This window comes from Panthera onca, chromosome C1 (genome assembly GCF_046562875.1).
Source record: "Panthera onca isolate mPanOnc1 chromosome C1, mPanOnc1 haplotype 2, whole genome shotgun sequence".
Lineage (NCBI taxonomy): Eukaryota > Metazoa > Chordata > Mammalia > Carnivora > Felidae > Panthera > Panthera onca.
The window spans coordinates 146458766-146476688 of NC_138346.1; the positions used below are offsets into that span (position 1 = coordinate 146458766).

General features: G+C 38.0%; 1 protein-coding gene across 1 annotated transcript in view; it reads left to right on the top strand.

Annotated features, from left to right (window-relative positions):
• Window positions 1-17923, top strand: part of GTF2B (general transcription factor IIB) — a 32403-nt gene that overhangs the window by 12541 nt on the left and 1939 nt on the right. Inside the window, exons 3-6 of the mRNA XM_060625463.2 lie at window positions 10253-10386; window positions 14270-14416; window positions 14549-14678; window positions 16915-17196. Coding sequence (XP_060481446.1) covers window positions 10253-10386; window positions 14270-14416; window positions 14549-14678; window positions 16915-17196 — 693 coding nt within the window. The remainder of the gene's footprint in view (window positions 1-10252; window positions 10387-14269; window positions 14417-14548; window positions 14679-16914; window positions 17197-17923) is intronic.

Below are 17923 nucleotides of genomic sequence, written 5' to 3' on the forward strand. Positions count from 1 at the left end.
GAAAAATGAGTCAATTTGACCTGTCTTTCCTAAAGTTATTCTGGATATTGTTTATACAGTGATTCTGAAGGATGAATGTATGAATGTGCATTAAGAATCAGCTGTTCAGGGGCACCTGGGTGGCTCAGGTCATGATCTCACGGTTCATGAGTTTGAGCCCCACATCAGGCTCTCTGCTGTCAGCGCAGAGCCTGCTTCAGATCCTCTGTCCCCCTCTCTCTGCCCCTCCCCTGCTCTCTCTCCTTCTCTGTCTCAAAAACAAATAAATATTTAAAAAAAAAAAAAAAAAAAAAAGAATCAACTCTAAAGATTCCAGACCCCATTTCTAGAAATTCTAGCATATTAAGAAACACAAATCTGTACTATTAACTTTACGGTTTACCATATTTTTTTATACATCTTCTGTACTTTTAGAGTTTTCATATTTCATGTCTCCAGACCTAGACTGCATAGCCTGTAGAGCAGATATCTTACGTATGTCCATAGCTCCTAGTGTAACTAGGGGCCCTCGATTCTAGGCTCGGCTCAACTAGTTAATGAGCTATGTAAGTAACTAACCAAGTTATATAATTTCTCTAAGCCTGACTTTCTTCACGTGTAAAAATAAGTCATCTCCCTGCCCCAAAACAGGGAGCAGGTACCATACATCTTAGAATTGTTAGGAATTATTAAGAATCAAATGAAATAATGTATAAAATATATAGTATGATTTCAGTATGAGATTTCAGTGATACATTTTTTGTGGGTGCAAGTAAGTAGGTGATTCTAAGTCTGAGATGCCATTCTTCATAACAGGTCATTTGCAAAATGTATTTGAGTGGGTCTAGCATAGTGAATGCTCTTCAGCCATATCATTTTAAAGATTACTGGATTACCATCTTTAAATTTGCATTAGTGATGGGGCCCCTGAGTGGCTCACTCGGTTGAGTGTCCGGCTTTGGCTCAGGTCATGATCTCATGACTCAGCTCATGAGTTGGAGCCTGGAGCCTGCTTCATATTCTGTGTCTCCCTCTTCCCTGCTCATGCTCGTGCTCTCTCTCTCTCTCTCAAAAATAAATTTTAAAAAGAATTTTTTTTAAAATAAAAAAAATAAATTTGCATTAGTGTTTCCTAAAGGAAATATTCAGGTTTAATTTAATATGTTTAAGCTATATTTTAAAATTAAGGAATATTCACTTTCAAATTCTTGCTTTAGCATCTCTTATAAGCCATCAGAGACTACCTTCTTACCTTATTTAGAATTTTTAATTAATTCAATTATTATTATTATTTTTTTAGAGACCGTGTGAGCAGGGGAGAAGGGCAGAGGGGGAGAGAGAATCTCAAGCAGGCTCCATGCTCAGCATGGAGCCCAGCATGGGGCTTGATCCCACAACCCTGGGATCCTGACCTGAGCTAAAATCAAGAGGCAAGACGCTCAACTGACTGAGCTACCCAGGCATCCCTAGAATTTTTAATGTAGATGTTACTTTAAGCATCAGAGAATTACTAACTTTACTCAGTTTACACAGCTACCCTTTGAGTGACACTGATGCTTTGAGTACTTAGGTAATTAGCTGAAGATTCCACATTTAGTAAGTGACAGAGTGGTTCAAATCCAGGTCTGTAGGACTTAGCAGGCCTGTTTCTGTTAAAGCAGTGTGCTGGGCAGGGAGAGTGAAAGAAGTATCAGATGCTGTAAGCAAGCTCTGGAGCAACTCTGGCTAGCGCGTGAAAGGGAGGAGGGTGCCTTAATACAACATAGCATGGTAAAAGCTCTATTACAGTTCTTCCAAGTTTGGTAAGAACACAAAGGAAGGAAGCAGTGATTTCCTGGGGAAATTGCTGTTGAATTTACATTGAAATATGACCATTAAGCATGAGTAAAGGTTTATGGAGGGAAGGTCATTCCAAGTGGAGGGAAAAAGAAACATGTGTCTTAGGATAGAGGCCTGAAAGTACTGGTATGTGAATGACTCAAATTATTGTGACTAAGGTTAGGATGCATCTTCCATGAGAGCTGCGGGTCTCTAGCTTAGATGCTGCTGCAAACCTGCCTGTATTTGAGGAAAAGCAAGATGTATTGACATACTCCGGGATGGAATTTACAATGCATTTTGCATTTTCCTTTACAAATGATTTTCCAAATGGTAATTATACTCTCGACTTGTACAGTTTTGTGTTTGTTTTTTAAGGGCCTAAACGTCATGAGTAAAGTACGCTTTTATGGGCTGGTCTGGGAAATTAACCATGATGTGGGTTGTTTCTAAGGGATAATTCATTTTGAGTTCTTACTCAGTTTACATTTGGGGAAGATAAAACTGTGATTTAGAGACTGGCTATAGTATTAATGGTATTTCTTTTTAAAGTATCTGTTGATCAGACTTCTCTTGAAAATTATCTTTAATCCAGGCTTTCTGATAAGAATGTTTAGTAACACTAAACCAAAAATCAGGATTCTTTGAAATATCATAAGAAGGAATGGTTAGAAAGGGGTAAATGACTGAAGAAGGTGTGAAAGCTAAAGATGCATTTCAGTTTCAGCATTAGATTTAACAAATGTAATGTGTTGACTTAAACAATTTTCCACAGTACCTTAGTATTTTTTTAATTTAAAAACTCCCAATTTGGGGGGCGCCTGGGTGGCTCAGTCAGTTAAGCGTCCGCCTTCAGCTCAGGTCATGATCTCACAGTTTGTGAGTTCAAGCCCCTCGTCGGGCTCTGTGCTGACAGCTCAGAGCCTGGAGCCTGCTTCAGATTCTGTCTCCTTCTCTCTCTGCCCCTCCCCAACTTGTTCGTGTTCTCTCTCTCTCTCTCTCTCTCTCTCTCTCTCTCTCTCAAAAATAAATAAATGTAAAACTTTCTGAGGGTTGAAAAAAAATTTTTTTCCCAATTTGGGGTGCGTGGGTGGCTCCCTTGGTTAAGTGTCTGGTTTTGGCTCAGCTCATGATCTCACAGTTTGTGGGTTTGAGCCCCGTGTCGGGCTCAGTGCTGACAGCTCAGAGCCTGGAGCCTGCTTCAGCCTGGAGAGATTCTGTGTTTCCCTCTCTCTCTGCCCCTCCCCTACTCACACTCTGTCTCTCTCTCTCTGTCTCTCTCTCCCTCTCTCCAAAATAAATAAATATGAAAAAAAAATAATTAAAAAAAAACTCCATGCTTAGGGTTTGTCCACCTTGAGTACTGCATTTTGATTATTGAACTTTTAGAGTTGGCATGTTTTGAAAAATTTTGTAGTTCAGACAAAATGGTTTTAGATAAATCTAGCCTGTGTCCACAAGTAACTTGCAGACTGTTGTTCTAAGACTCCTACTTCTGAATTTTCTACTGGTTGTATACCAAAATGCTTAAGTAAGATCATTTTCCAGAAAGATGGCAGAAAGAATTGAAATTTGGGGTGATTCTAATACTCTTTTTTAAAATACCTTTATTAATTTAAGTTTACAATAAGAAACAAAAACGTTTTGAATCTAGGTCAGGCCTAGAAAATCACTCTCCAATATTGGCTTCCTGGCTGTTTTTAGTATGTTGCAGTATTCCCCTGCAGTGTTTAGATTGCTACTATGAGCCATTCTAGGTTTTTCTCTTGTTTTGCTTTTTGTTTTGTTTTGTTTTGTTTTAAATTTTAGAGTGCGTGAGTGGGGGATAGAGGGAGAAGGAGCCCTAAGCAGACTCCATGGTCAGTGCAGAGCCTGATTAGGGGCTCGATCCCACAACCCTGGGATCATGGCCTGAGCTGAAATCAACCAACTGAGCACCTAGGTGTGCCCCAAGCCATTCTGGTTTTAATGTTGTACTACAAAATACCTCTGGTTGGATTTGTAGTTTATAACTTGCTTGGTTAGGAGCTTACATATCTGTCTTTGTGTACTGTTTCCTTTAGAGTATAAGGCAAAGTATACTGGTTCTACTGGACATTCTTTCTCCTCTCCTTTCTCTCATAGCTAACCCATTATTCCTTGTAGTAGTAGAGGCCACTGATCGTCCCACTCTTTCTTTAGTAATAGAATCCCTATGTTTTAACTGGGCATGTTGCTGCCCAACTGGACTGTATTTCCCAGCTTCCCTTGTAGCCAGGTATGACCATGTGATCTAACCAGTGGATTGTACATAAAACGGGTATGTACAACTCTAGATCCTGCCATAAGGAAGTGCCTCCTCTTTCTTCTTTCCACTGGCTAGAATGCAGACATGATAAAGGGAACCACCAACAGCCATATTAGGCTGGAAAATCTCATCATGATGAAGCTGGCTTATTAAAAAGATAGGAGGAGCCTGGGTCACACTAGTCTATGACTATTAACTATGGACTGTTAATGTGAGAAAGTTATAGCCTGTTTTAAGTCACTATTATTTTTGCTTTAATTACAAACCTGCCTGTATCCTTCCTAATAAATTTGTAGAGTCATACTGGGAATTTATTTTATTTGGGTCATATCTTAACTGCTAGGGACTGTGGGTACGCAGAGAGACAGAATTACTGGTAGTGGTGGATTGGGAGGTTTTCCAACATGACCACCACCACTGGACATGGATTGATAGTTCTTTAGTACAGGAGTACAGGATGAATAGGCACAAAAGTCCACATGGAGCTTCTAAAGACAGATTATTACAATGAAGAGGAGCAGTGATCCAGCGGACTGAACAAAATTCTCCTGATGTAGCTCGCTAGAAGGACGTTATGGAAAATAAATGATTTTTGTGATCAGTGAAATAGTTTCCATAATATTTCTATTAAATGTTGTCAGGGGGGTGCCTGGATGGCTCAGTCGGTTGAGCACCTGACTCTGAATTTCAGCTCAGGTCATGATCTCATGGTTTGTGGGATTGAGCCCCCGTGTTGGGCTCCGCGCTGACAGGGCGGAGCCTGCTTGGGATTCTCTCTCCCTCTCTCTCTGCCCCTCCCTTGCACGTGCGTGCTTGCTCGCTCTCATAAATAAGTTTTTTAAAATGTCAGAAAGAAATAAGATAGCACAAGGAAACAAACACAATAAAACTGTTTGAGATAGTGATTAGCTGACAACATTCTAGGAAATTGGATCAGTAAAGCAGAGAAGAAACCTGAGACTATAAAGAGTGAATGAGAAAGTGGTAAAGACAAGATAGCCATTATGGTTCTACTTGAAGATCCAGGTGAATATTGTAAAGTATTAAAGGTACAATAGAAGAAAACGTTACATTGTACCAGAAGACCCTTAGGGTTGCAAGTCAATCCACACACCAGTGGGGAATGTATCTTTTAAACATTTAAAAAATGTTATTAGTCAAGACTTGCAAATAATCAGCCAGTAAAATTAACTCTGATTCCTTGGTTTGTTGTGTGGCAGAAAAAGGAAGTCCTAGAGCAATCTTTTTTTTTTTTTTTAATGAATTTATACATAAATCCCACAAAATACAGTGCTTGATTCTGTTTGCTAATTGTCATGTGGAAGAACATTGATGATTATTTGCTAATAATTCTGGTTCTTCTCTTCTGAGCTACATGGCACATTTATGTTTCCATCCCCTCCAGAGTTAAGCATCATTCCTTGACTGGCTTTGGTCAAGGACATGTGAGTGGAAATGTTACTATTGGAAAGTATATATAAGTCAGTGCATAACTTAATACATTCCCTTCCCCCTAGCATGTCTCAAGTGGCAGGAATTCTATCATCTTGAATAAGGATGGCATAGAAAGCTGTCCTACCCCTATATAGACATGTGGTATGAATAAGAAAGAAATCTTCATTTTAAGCCGCTAACCTTCTGAAATTACTTATTACTCCAGAGTAACTTAATTTATCGTAACACATAAGTACTAGAAGAATAATAACCCACAAACAACTATGGCTCGCTTTTATAATGTAAAAAGATAGTAGGTAAGAAATGCTATGGTTTGCTAAGATGACAGACATTTAATGAACTCAACACATTCTTAATAATGTAAGACACTCTGCATTGGAGTAGAATGATGTTTTAATAGATGACTATTTCAGTTCACCTGTTACTTTTCTGCATAATGTTGAAATATTGGAGACATTTCTGTTTTAAATCAAAGGCATTGTTTTGAAAGTTCTGACAAGCGCTTTAGATATAATATAGAAATGGGAGTTAAACATTGGAAGGGGAACAAGTTCTTTGCCACTGATGAGATTCTATATCTAGAATATTCAGATCAAATTTTAAAAATTAATAGTCTATTAAAAGTGGCTGAATATAAGCATATAAAATATTACAGCAATTACTAGTTAGAAAATGAGATTTTTAACAGAAAAAAATTAGATCTAGTCATAAATGTGACATACATATAATCTAAAAGATGAGTTTGAGAAAGAGTATATATATTCCCTTGTCCAAGAAGATTGTTATTCACAAAATCATGGATAGGTTTGGTGTGACTTAATTCAAAATCAACAATATTATGGTGGGAGCGAATTTTTATTTTTAATTTATTGAGGTCTAATTGCATGCAGTAAAATGCACAGATCCCAGATACACAGTTTGCATTTTGACATCTGGACACTGCATATACTGGTATAATCACACTAATCAAGGTGTTTAGACCATTTCCTTCCATTCCCAGAAGTTCCCATATGTTTCTTTCTAATCTGTTACCTCTGCCCCCCACCCCCAGCCCAGTAGCAACCACTGTACTGATTTCTATTTTCAGAGATTATTTTGCCTGTTTTTGGACTTCCTATAAAAATTTTTATTTATTTATTTGTTTTGAAAGAGACAGAGACAGCATGTGAGCAGGGGAGGGGCAAAAAGGCAAAGAGAAAAAATCCCAAGCAGGCTCCCCCTACATGGGGCTCAAACTCATGAAACTGCAAGATCAAAACTCGAGCAGAAACTAAGAGTCAGACGCTTAACCAGCTTAGCCACCCCGGCGCCCCTGAACCTCCTATAACTAGAATTATATAGTAGTTTTTTTATTTTTTATTTTTTATTATTTTTTTTAGTAATTGACTTTTTTCGGGCTCAGCATATAGTTTTTGAATGCATTTACATCACTGCATGTATCAGTAGTTTATTTGTGGAGGGATATCCCATTGTATACATTTTCCTGTTAACACACATTTGGGTTGTTTCCAGTTTTTAGCTAATATGAGTAATGCTGCTGTGAAGATTCTTGTATGAGACTTTCTGTCTCGTGTTCATTTTACAAAAATTAGTGTTTGGTTGAGAACATAACTGGTAAACATTTCTATGTTTTTCCTGTTTGTGGAACATTAAAGGATATGGGAGGGAGGGTGTGTGTGTGTGTGTGTGTGTGTGTGTGTGTGTGTGTGTATTGGCAGGCTTCTTTGCTGAAGGTTGATTATACACTTACCCTTGAAAAGACTGTATTGCAGTTTCCTTCCAGAGCATCTTTTAAAATGCTGCCTCATTTAGGTTTCTTCAAATGAAAATCCTTTATGCACTCTGATTTTTCTGAATGGTCTGCCCTATTTTGTTACTCGTGCACTTAATCTGGTGCTCTAGTTATAGTTTCATGATGTGCTATTTGAGTTATTTTGGAAATTTTATTTCTTATAAATGCTATGTTTTGAGCAGTAAAATATAAAAAGAGGGAATGTCTCTTAGCACAAATCACAGATTGTTGAATGAGTCATGTAGATTGTTCCCACGTATGTGGAAAAATTACATCACTACCCGGTTCTGGCTTTTCTATTTATACTGTCCTAGGCCAACTCCCGCCACCCCCCTTTTTTCCCTAATCCATCTTGTCTTTCTAAAGGCAGTGCAAAGCAACCAATAAAAGAGACTCTTGGTAGGTTTTTGGGGGGCCAAAAGGAAAATGGTATGAAATAAAGTATTAGCCAAGATGTTTCATCTTTAGATTTCTAGAGAGACTTAAAAAGATGTGAGCATACCTACCTGCCTTTTCATATACCGTGTTCTCTTAATTCATTCATTAAACAAATTAATGATGACATTTGAGTTTTTATTTGAACTTAGATTTTTGCAAGTAACTCCAGATATGAAGGCCACAGTTTTTTGTTATGTGCATGTTTGTGTATTTTTGTTTTTTGACTAGGAAAGTTAGATATAGTGTGTGGAGACATCATAGTATCCCTTTAATTGTCAGATGCTATTAAAGGGGCTGACCTGTTTAAAAAATCTTGTTTTGGTGTTTATGATGTGGATTTGGTGAACAGAGCTTTTCATGGAACAGGCACAATATGATCTAATTTTAATTTAAGGAAAAAACATACACATGAATTAAAAAGGCAGAAAGTATATATACCAAAATATTTACAGTGGCTTTCCCTAGTGTTGAGAATACAGGTAGTTTTGTTTTGCATACACACACACACACACACACACACACACACACACACACACACACATTTGTAAGCAGGCATTATTATAATTCTGTTATGAAAAGGAAGAAAAATCAGTCTTTTTAAATTGGTCTCTGAGATACAGGCCTTGTTTAGTTAGTATTACAGTGAGACTTCAGTCCATAATTACAGGTTTTGTTACTTTCAGGTAAGTTTTTAAAATCTTAATTTATATAATTAGAATTGCTTCCCAAGTTTAGTGATGTTTATTTTTTTGAGAGGGAAGCAGAAAAATCCATCATGACAGTCCCATCCATTTAACCTTCTTTTGCTCTTATTTGGGGCCACCTGCTCAATCTCTCATCTCCTGAAGTTGCCTTATAAACTGATCTGCCTGCTTCTGCTTTCCTTGGCCATTCTTACTACATACGGGTAGGGCAGATGGGGACCCTGCCTCTCATCTCAGTTCCCTTGTAACAGGAAATAGTCCAAGTGATATCTGGTTACTCCCAAGTGTTTTGAGTGTTCAAAGAAATATAAATTATTCCAGAACCATCAGGAATGATTCTGTTGCACATTTACCTCCGTCCTTAAATAAAGCAGTAAAATTAGATTAAGATTACTATACTTGGTTCATAAGCATTTTAATTAATGTACTACATAGACAGTATCTCAGAGGATTTAGCAGAGTTTACGTTGAGTTCCTTCCTTCTTTTCTCTTTGCTGTCCTTCTGGTCATATACCTGTAGCGGAGCACTCTGCTACTGTTAAAGTCTCAAAAGGAGGGAGATGTCAGAAGATGTGTCAAACTATTTTCATTTTCCTAGTAGTAGATAGCTAATATCAGGCACTCACCTTGAACTTTTTAATCACTTTACATGCAGGTGCTGTACCTGTTTTGGCTTATTTAATCTTTATGATCTTTAGACTGTGAGGTTATTAGGGAGATTTAAAGCTGAGAAATGCCATGATTTGTCCAAGGCTAAGTGGCAAATGGTACAGTCCGTGCTCGTAACCATTATATTAATTGACTGTCACCAGAAGCTCTTTTAATTGCTGAGTTAACTAATTTCTGCCATTTCTTTCTCCTTTCTCTTTAGGCAACAATGAAAATGGTCTGGTTCCTGCTCTCAGTTTTGTCACACTTTGGTGGAAAAGCTCATGTTTTACAAATCCAGTATAGAACAGTCTTTGGGATCAGTTGCACATTTCCATTCTAGTTGTGTCATCTTACACAAATTTTATTTCTAAAGTGGCAGTAAAAGTGGTACCTACCTTTATCAGACTGGGAGGATTAACAGAGAACATTTACACAGTGACTAGCGTGGGCAGCTGTTCAGTGGTAATAACTCTTGTCGCTGTGGAGATGTTACGAGCTACTGAGCATTCCCCCCAAAGCAGTGATCAACCAAATCTGTTCCTATTTAGTTTCCTAGCGTGACCTATTTTACCACTGGCCCTTTGCTTAAAAAGAAAATACCTACCTGGTTTTCTTCTCACTAATTCTAGGCTTAACATTTTACTCTGTATAAATTATTTAGCCAGAAATATTTTTTTCATTTAGTAGTTACTAAAACATAAGTTTCAGCTTAGTTCTTTGCAAAACATTTCCCATGAAAGCTTAATTTTTTTTTTATATGAAACTGTGCATTAATACCATTGTGAAAAGTGCTTTCTGGTTTTTTCTATGTCCCTTGCAAATTTTGGTTTTGAATCACATTTATCTTTGTATAACATATGAATAGCTTTATTTTGCTGTGTGTGTTTATTTTGACTAATACTTTTTTCTTCCAAAAGTTAGAATATGACTAATCAAAGCATAATGTCTAAAAAGGGTTATTGGCCTGGCATCATAGTTAAAGGAACGCTTTAGGACAGATGTCTGAGACCTGATACTTAAGCTGGAGCCTAGATGTCCATGTTGAGATTTCCTAGGAATAAAAGCGCCTGAGTTGGGCATTAAAGAGTGTTCAGTAGATCCTATTTAGACTTGTGCTTGTATTTTTAGGTGACCGAGTTATTGACGTGGGGTCTGAATGGAGAACTTTCAGCAATGATAAAGCAACAAAAGATCCATCTCGAGTTGGAGACTCTCAGAATCCTCTACTGAGTGACGGAGATTTGTCAACCATGATTGGCAAGGTAATAAATCCGCTCAACAGGAAGTAGCAAGTATGGACTAACCAAAGACCTGGGGGTTTTGGAAACTTTGCAAAAGTATCAGTCACTGCCCCGTGAGGAATCTTGACCTGAGAATGAGATTTACCAGTCATACTGTTGTGGAATGATTATTCCCTTACACATATCTTCCACACAGATCAAAATTACAGTCTTTATATCTTAGGCCCTTGTTTTCATGAAGCACATTTTGCCCAAAAATTGAATGTAGAATGATCTTTATGAGGTCTTATTGATATGTTCCTTGAATATTATAAATGTCTTTTCTTTCCCCCCCACATTACCTAAGATAATTGTAGGTCAGCATAGCCTGTTTTCTAATATTGGTGAATTTATGACCTACCTAAATGACGTATAAAGCTTCACACTCCTCATCAGTGAAGTGAGAATAAGAGTACTTCATAGAAACATTGAGGGTTACATGGGAACGTATTGTAAAGTGTTTATAACAACATGTAGTGTGTATTCAGTAAATGGTAGTGGCTGCTATTAGATAAGGCAGTAGTGTAATCTGTCTGGCAACCTAGCTCTTTTTTGCTCTTTTATCTGAATTGGAAGTAGTGGGGGCAATATTCAAGAAAACTAATCAAGTGATGCTGTTTCAGAACTTCATCTATACCACTGCATAGTCTATTTTTAAGAAAGTGTTCTGAAAAGGCAAGTTATTAATTATTTTTTCATGCTCTATAAAGTACATATAAAATTTGAAAAGTGGTATAGGCTTTGAAAAAAGCTGATAGTATCTTAAGTAGGTGATTTCTGCATTTGCTTTAGCCTTACAGGCTGAGTAAAAAGCATACTGAGGACATCTTAAAATCTAAGATCACAGCTAATGGACACTGTAACTTCTTTTAGTGTTTGTTTTTTAATAGGAAATACATGACTCATACACAAATGTAAAAAGAACACAATAAATTTTCTCTTGACCCCCAAACTCAGTTCCCACCACAACCCTCTTTCCCTGTCAAAAACAGGATAACCACTATCACTTGTTTTCTCCTGTATCCTTTGACCGTTGTTTATGCCTACCCTGCAGAAATTCTTAAGATGCTACATTTGTCATACACTGAATTTCTGTATGTATTTGGGAATATTTCTGGACATTCTGTCCTTTCTCTGTCCTGGCCTAGTCAGTCACATGTCACACCACACTGTGTTAATATCTAGTAGTATTAGTTTTTCCTCGTTGCTCTTCTTTCTTAGCATTTTCTTCACTAGTCTTTTCCATTTAAAGGTTAGGATCACTTTGTTAAAAAAAAAAAAGTTGGTATTTTCAGTGAGGTTTTGGTTAGACTTATTTGCAAGTTGACTTAGGGAAAGTAGACTTCTTCCTGTCCAGAAACATAGTATGCTTTTCCACTTCCTTAAGTCATGTGTGTCCTTCAGAGGATGTTTTCTTCATAAGGGTCTTGAATGTTTAAGTTGATTCCTAGATACGTATCTTTTTTGTTGTTTTGTATTGGCGCTTTTGTTTTTCATTGTCTTCTGTTTGGTTATACATATGAAGGCTATTGATTTCTATTCATTTTGACCTTGCCTCTAATGAATTCTATTATTTTTAGCAGTTTTACAGTGATTTTGAGTGTTCTAAGTATATAAAAAGACTACCTGCAAATCGTTTACCACTTCCTTCTCAAATTAGTACTTCTAATTTTTCTCTTGCCTAATTTTAAAATAATTACACCAGTATAGTTAATATAATTTTTGTCTAATTACATTATGTAATTATAATTACATTATATTGGCTAGTTTTCCTAGTACAGGGATACCTTAGAGATGCTGCGGGTTTGGTTCCAGACCACCACAGTAACACAAATATTCCAATAAAGAGAGTCAAATGCCTTTTTTGTAGCTTCCCAGTACATATAAAAGTCATACTTATGCTGTACCGTAGTCTATTAAGTATGCAGTAGCATTATGTAAAAAAAAAAAAAATGCATATACCTTAATTTAAAAATACTGTATTGCTAATAACCATAATGTGAGCTTTCAGCAAGTTACAACCTTATTGCTGGTACAGGGTCTTGCCTCGATGTTGATGGTTTCTGAAGGGTAGGTGACTGTGGCAAATTTTTTTTAAAGTTTATTTATTGATTTTGAGAGAACACGCATGTGCATGTGTGAGCAGGGGAGGGGTAGAGAGGGGGAGAGTGAGAATCTCAAGTAGGCCCTGTGCTGTCAGCGCAGAACCCAACGTGAGGCTTGATCCCATGACCGTGAGTGAGATCATGACCTGAGCAGAAATAAAAGAGTCAGACATTTAACGGAGCCACCCAGATGTCCTGGCAATTTCTTAAAATGAGACAGTAATGAAGTTTGCTCTGTCAATTGACTATTCCTTTTCACAAGTGATTTCTCTGTAGCTTGTGATGCTGTTTGATAGTGTTTTACCCACAGTAGAACTTCTCTGAAAATTGGGAGTCAGTCCTCTCAAACCCTGCAGCTGCTTTATCAACTAAGTTTATGGAAGTCCTAGATGGCATCTTCTTCCAGTAGAAGGCTGTAAATCTGTTTGGTGTAGCCGCCTTCATGAATTCTCTTAGCTGGATCTTCTGGATAACTTGCTGCAGCTTCTACATCTCCTGCTGCTTCACTTTGCACTTTCTGTACTATAGACAGCTTCTTTTCCTTAAACCTCACGAACCAACCTCTGCTAGCTTCCAAATTTCTCCTGCAGCATCCTCACCTCTCTCCACCTTTATAGAAAGGAATAGAGTTAGGGCCTTGCTCTGGGATTAGGCTTTGGGGATTGTTGTGGCTGGTTTGACTTTCTGTGCAGACTTCTAAAACTTTTTCCACATTAGCAATACGGCTGTTGCGTTTTCTTATCATTGGTGTGTTCACTGGAGTAGCACTTTTAATTTTCTTCAAGAACTTTCCCTTTGCATTCACAACTTGGCTGTTTGGCACAAGAGCCCTGTCGTTTGGCCTGTCTCAGCTTTTGACATGCCTTCCTCACTACGCTTAACATTTCTAGCTTTTGATTTAAAACGAGAAACATAGGACTATTCCTTTGACTTGAACATGGAGAGGCCATTATGGGGTTATTAATTAGCCTGATTTCAGTATTGTGTCTCAGGGAATAGGGAGGCCTGAGGAGAGGGAGAAAGGTGGGGGGACCAGCTGCTCAGTGGCGCAGTGAGAACATGCAGATTTATTAAGTTTCCCGTCTTAGAAGTGTGCAGTTTGTGGAGTCCCAAAACAATTACGAGAGTAACATCAAAGATCACTGATCACAGATCACCATAATGAATAAGTTTGAAATATTGCAAGAATGTGACATAGAGATCTGGAGTCAGCAAATGCTGTTGGAAAAATGGTGCCAAGAGACTTGATCAATGTAGGGTTGCTACAAACCTTCAATTTGTTAACAACAACCACCACCACCACCACCCCAATAACAAAATACAGTCTCTGCTAAATGCGGTAAAGTGAAGCACAGTAAAACAGAGCATGCCTTTTTTCTCCATTAATCGTTGTTCTGGCCTAAGCCTGGAGGAGTGATTTTCTAATAAGCACCACCCACTCATTTGTAGTATTTTGCGAGTTCTTCTCGAAAAATGGCTTTTGAATTTTGTTTGCCTGCCTTTATAGCACCTTTGGAGAAGATCCTTCAATTTTTCTCCCTAGGTCTGTTAATGTGACAGTTTGTGTTATTGGCTTCTCTCACAGATACTCATTTAAACCATCTTAACCTGGTATTTGTTCTACTAAGGAATAGGGAGGAGCCACAGGGTAGATTTCTTGGGCATATGGAGTCAGATCATGTAAGTTATGTTTTCTTAGAAATGTCGGTTCATTCTTTGAAAACTTTTTTTGCATAAAGTTATAAAACTTTGTTTTACAGGGTACAGGAGCTGCAAGTTTTGATGAATTTGGCAATTCTAAGTACCAAAATCGGAGAACAATGAGTAGTTCTGATCGGGCAATGATGAATGCTTTCAAAGAAATCACTACTATGGCAGACAGAATCAACCTCCCTCGAAATATAGTTGTAAGTTCTTGTCTGTCTTCTTTAAGCCATTCTGGCATTGACTTAGCATAATTTAATGAACATATGAAATTTTGATATTGCAACTAATTAAATGGCCTAGAGTTAATTAAACTTCGCTTCTTTGCTTTAAAGGATCGAACAAATAATTTATTCAAGCAAGTGTATGAACAGAAGAGCCTGAAGGGAAGAGCTAATGATGCCATAGCTTCCGCTTGTCTCTATATTGCCTGTAGACAAGAAGGGGTTCCTAGGACATTTAAAGGTAAGTTTTTAGTTGCGAAGATAAAAATGTTTTCTATGTTAAAGTAACAGACTGAAGTCAAGGAGCTTTGACACTACGTAGCTGAGTCATGTCTTCCTGGTTACCTCCAGTAATCCATCTTTGTATCATTTCCAGATGCCTCCTTATTTTGTTCCTTGACAGAAGATCTTAGCCATGTTCTTTTCCAGCTGTTTTAGTCATTCTAGTCCACGTAAGCTCCGTGTTCTTTGCTCGTGAGATCTTCTGACTGACTTCATCTTGTGGGCTTTGAGGCCTGGCTTCGTAGGCCAGAGTAAGCCTTTGTTACCAAGCGTGTACCCTTGATGCATGGAAAACCATTTCCACTCCTAGCACAGGTCTCTACAGGTGAGGGAATCAGGCCTTAGAAAACATTCTCGAGGTTTACAATTTGCACTTTTACACTTAAGCTGAAGGCTTTGGGAGAACTCGTATTTTTGTCCAGTTTGCAGTCACGAATACATGACAGCCTATTGGCTGTGACGCTCACACTGACTTGCCCTCCAGAGTTCGTTTTAGCTTAAGATTTTCATTACCTTTCATTCATCAGTGAGTACTTTACGATGCGGCAGTGGCTTTTATCATCATCATCGTTTTTATTATTACAACTAAAACGAAGGCTTTTGGTCTGAAAGTGTTTGGTAGTTTAGTATTTAGAATAACAGGGTCGAATATTTGATCTCATGTTATTATGCCTATAATCCCAGGGGTTGCATGTACATGTGACATTGGGTAGCTTGAGAAGTACGCTTTAGCTTTGAGGTTTTTTGTTTTTTTTTTCCCGTGATAGACATACTTCTTATAACAGATTAATACATAAATATCAACAAAGTTTGGATTAGAAGAAACTTAACTTGTTTGAATTGAAATTTCAGAGAAGTTAATATTTTGAGATATTAAGAACCTACATTTAACTTGTTTGAAAGACTTCTTTACAGCTAAAGTAAAAATGGTATGTTGTATACCATGCATGTATATATATACACACCATGTATACTATATATGAGTTTTGGGTGGACAGTATTATATATTTGACCCTTGAACAACACGAATTTGAACTGTGTGCATCCACTTATACACTGATTTTTTTTTATATAGTACTGTAGTTGCTCTTATAATATCCTTAATATTTTCTTTAGCTTACTTTATTATAAAAACAGTCTATAATACGTATACAAAATCAGTGTTGACTGTTATCGATAAGGCTTCCTGTCGATAATACACTATTGGTAGTTAAGTTTTGGGGGAATAAAGAGTTCTCTGTGGAGCTGTGACTGTGCTGGGGGTTGGCACCCCCTAACCCGAGTTGTTCAGGGGTCAGCTGTAATTTGACGTCTGTAATCACTATGAAGTAATCACTAAAAGTCTAGTTACCATCCATCATCAGACAGTTGCCTCCCTTCACTTGTTTTGTCTACTCCCCAAGTCCTTTCTCCTCTGGTAATCGCCAGTGTGCTGTCTGTATCCATGAGTTTTTGTTTCATTTGTCTGTTTTGGTTTTTTTGGATTCCACTTACAAGGGAAATCATTTGTCTTTCTCGGGCTCATTTCACTTAGCATAATACCCTCTAGGCCCATCCATGTTGTTGCAAATGACAAGATTTCATTCTTTTTTTATGGCTGGGTAGTATCCATCGTGTTTATATAGCACCTCTTCATCCATCTCTCCACTGATGGACATTTGGATAGTTTCCATTTCTTGCCTTTTGTAAATAATGTTGCATTGAACGTAGGGGTGCATATATCTTTTTGAATCAGTGTGTTAGTATTCTTTGTATGAATACCCAGAAGTGGAATAGCTGGATCATACGGTTTTTCTGTTCTTAGTGTTTTGAGGGGCTCCATAGTGGCACCAATTTACATTCCCACCAACAGTGCATGAGGGTTTCCTTTCCCCCACATCTTCTCCCCTAAGACTCGCTATTTCTTGTCTTTTTGAAAATAGCCATTCTGACCAGCATGTGCTGATATCTCGTTGTGGTTTTGATTTGCATTTTCCTATGATTAGTGATGTCGAGCATCTTTTCACATGCCTGTTGGCCATCTGCATGTTGTCTTTGGAAAAGTATCCATTCAGATCCCCTGCCCATTTTTTAATCAGGCCATTTAAAGCATAATTGCATTTTTGCAAATAGAATATATTTTACAATCAGAAATGATTTTTTAGTGAACCATATGACTTATGTGGATTTAAATTTTTTTTTTTTTTTTTTTTCAGAAATATGTGCCGTGTCACGAATTTCTAAGAAAGAAATCGGTCGATGCTTTAAACTTATTTTGAAAGCTCTAGAAACCAGTGTGGATTTGATTACAACCGGGGACTTCATGTCCAGGTTTTGTTCCAACCTTTGTCTTCCTAAACAAGTACAGATGGCAGCTACACACATAGCCCGTAAAGCTGTGGAATTGGACTTGGTTCCTGGAAGGAGCCCGATATCTGTGGCGGCGGCAGCCATTTACATGGCCTCACAGGCCTCTGCTGAGAAGAGGACCCAAAAAGGTAGGATTCTTTCTCAGGAAGGGCAGTGATGAAACTGAAGTTTTAGTGTGTCATTGTATTTCCATTTTAGGTACAAAGCAGGTAAATGTCCCAAACCCACATTTAAGAGGTAGTTTCTTAGAGTCAAAACTGACAAGCAAAATACTACATTTTCTTAAGTGGCTCATAAACAAAAATATTTGTGGAGTTGTAACTCTGTGTATGACATGCTTTGTTCCCATTCACTTTAAGAATTGAGTTTGTCCATTTTTCATTTCTAGAAGTTGTTTTTGTCCCACCTAAACATTATTTTGAATAGTTCTTTTTTCCCCTCAAAACTTAACCAAAATTTTTTATATCTTGAGAGGTGGGGGCCATGCCTGTTTCCTGCTGTCCGGCGTGGCCCGCACAGCTCGGCACATGGGAAATTTGTGCTGATCGGCAGCTGTAACATTCCTCGAAGCCTCTTCTCTTTCTCCTTTCATATGTTACTTTCTTTTTTTTTTTTTTTTTTTTTTTTTTTTTAATTTTTTTTTTCAACGTTTTTTATTTATTTTTGGGACAGAGAGAGACAGAGCATGAACGGGGGAGGGGCAGAGAGAGAGGGAGACACAGAATCGGAAACAGGCTCCAGGCTCCGAGCCATCAGCCCAGAGCCCGATGCGGGGCTCGAACTCACGGACCGCGAGATCGTGACCTGGCTGAAGTCGGACGCTTAACCGACTGCGCCACCCAGGCGCCCCTCATA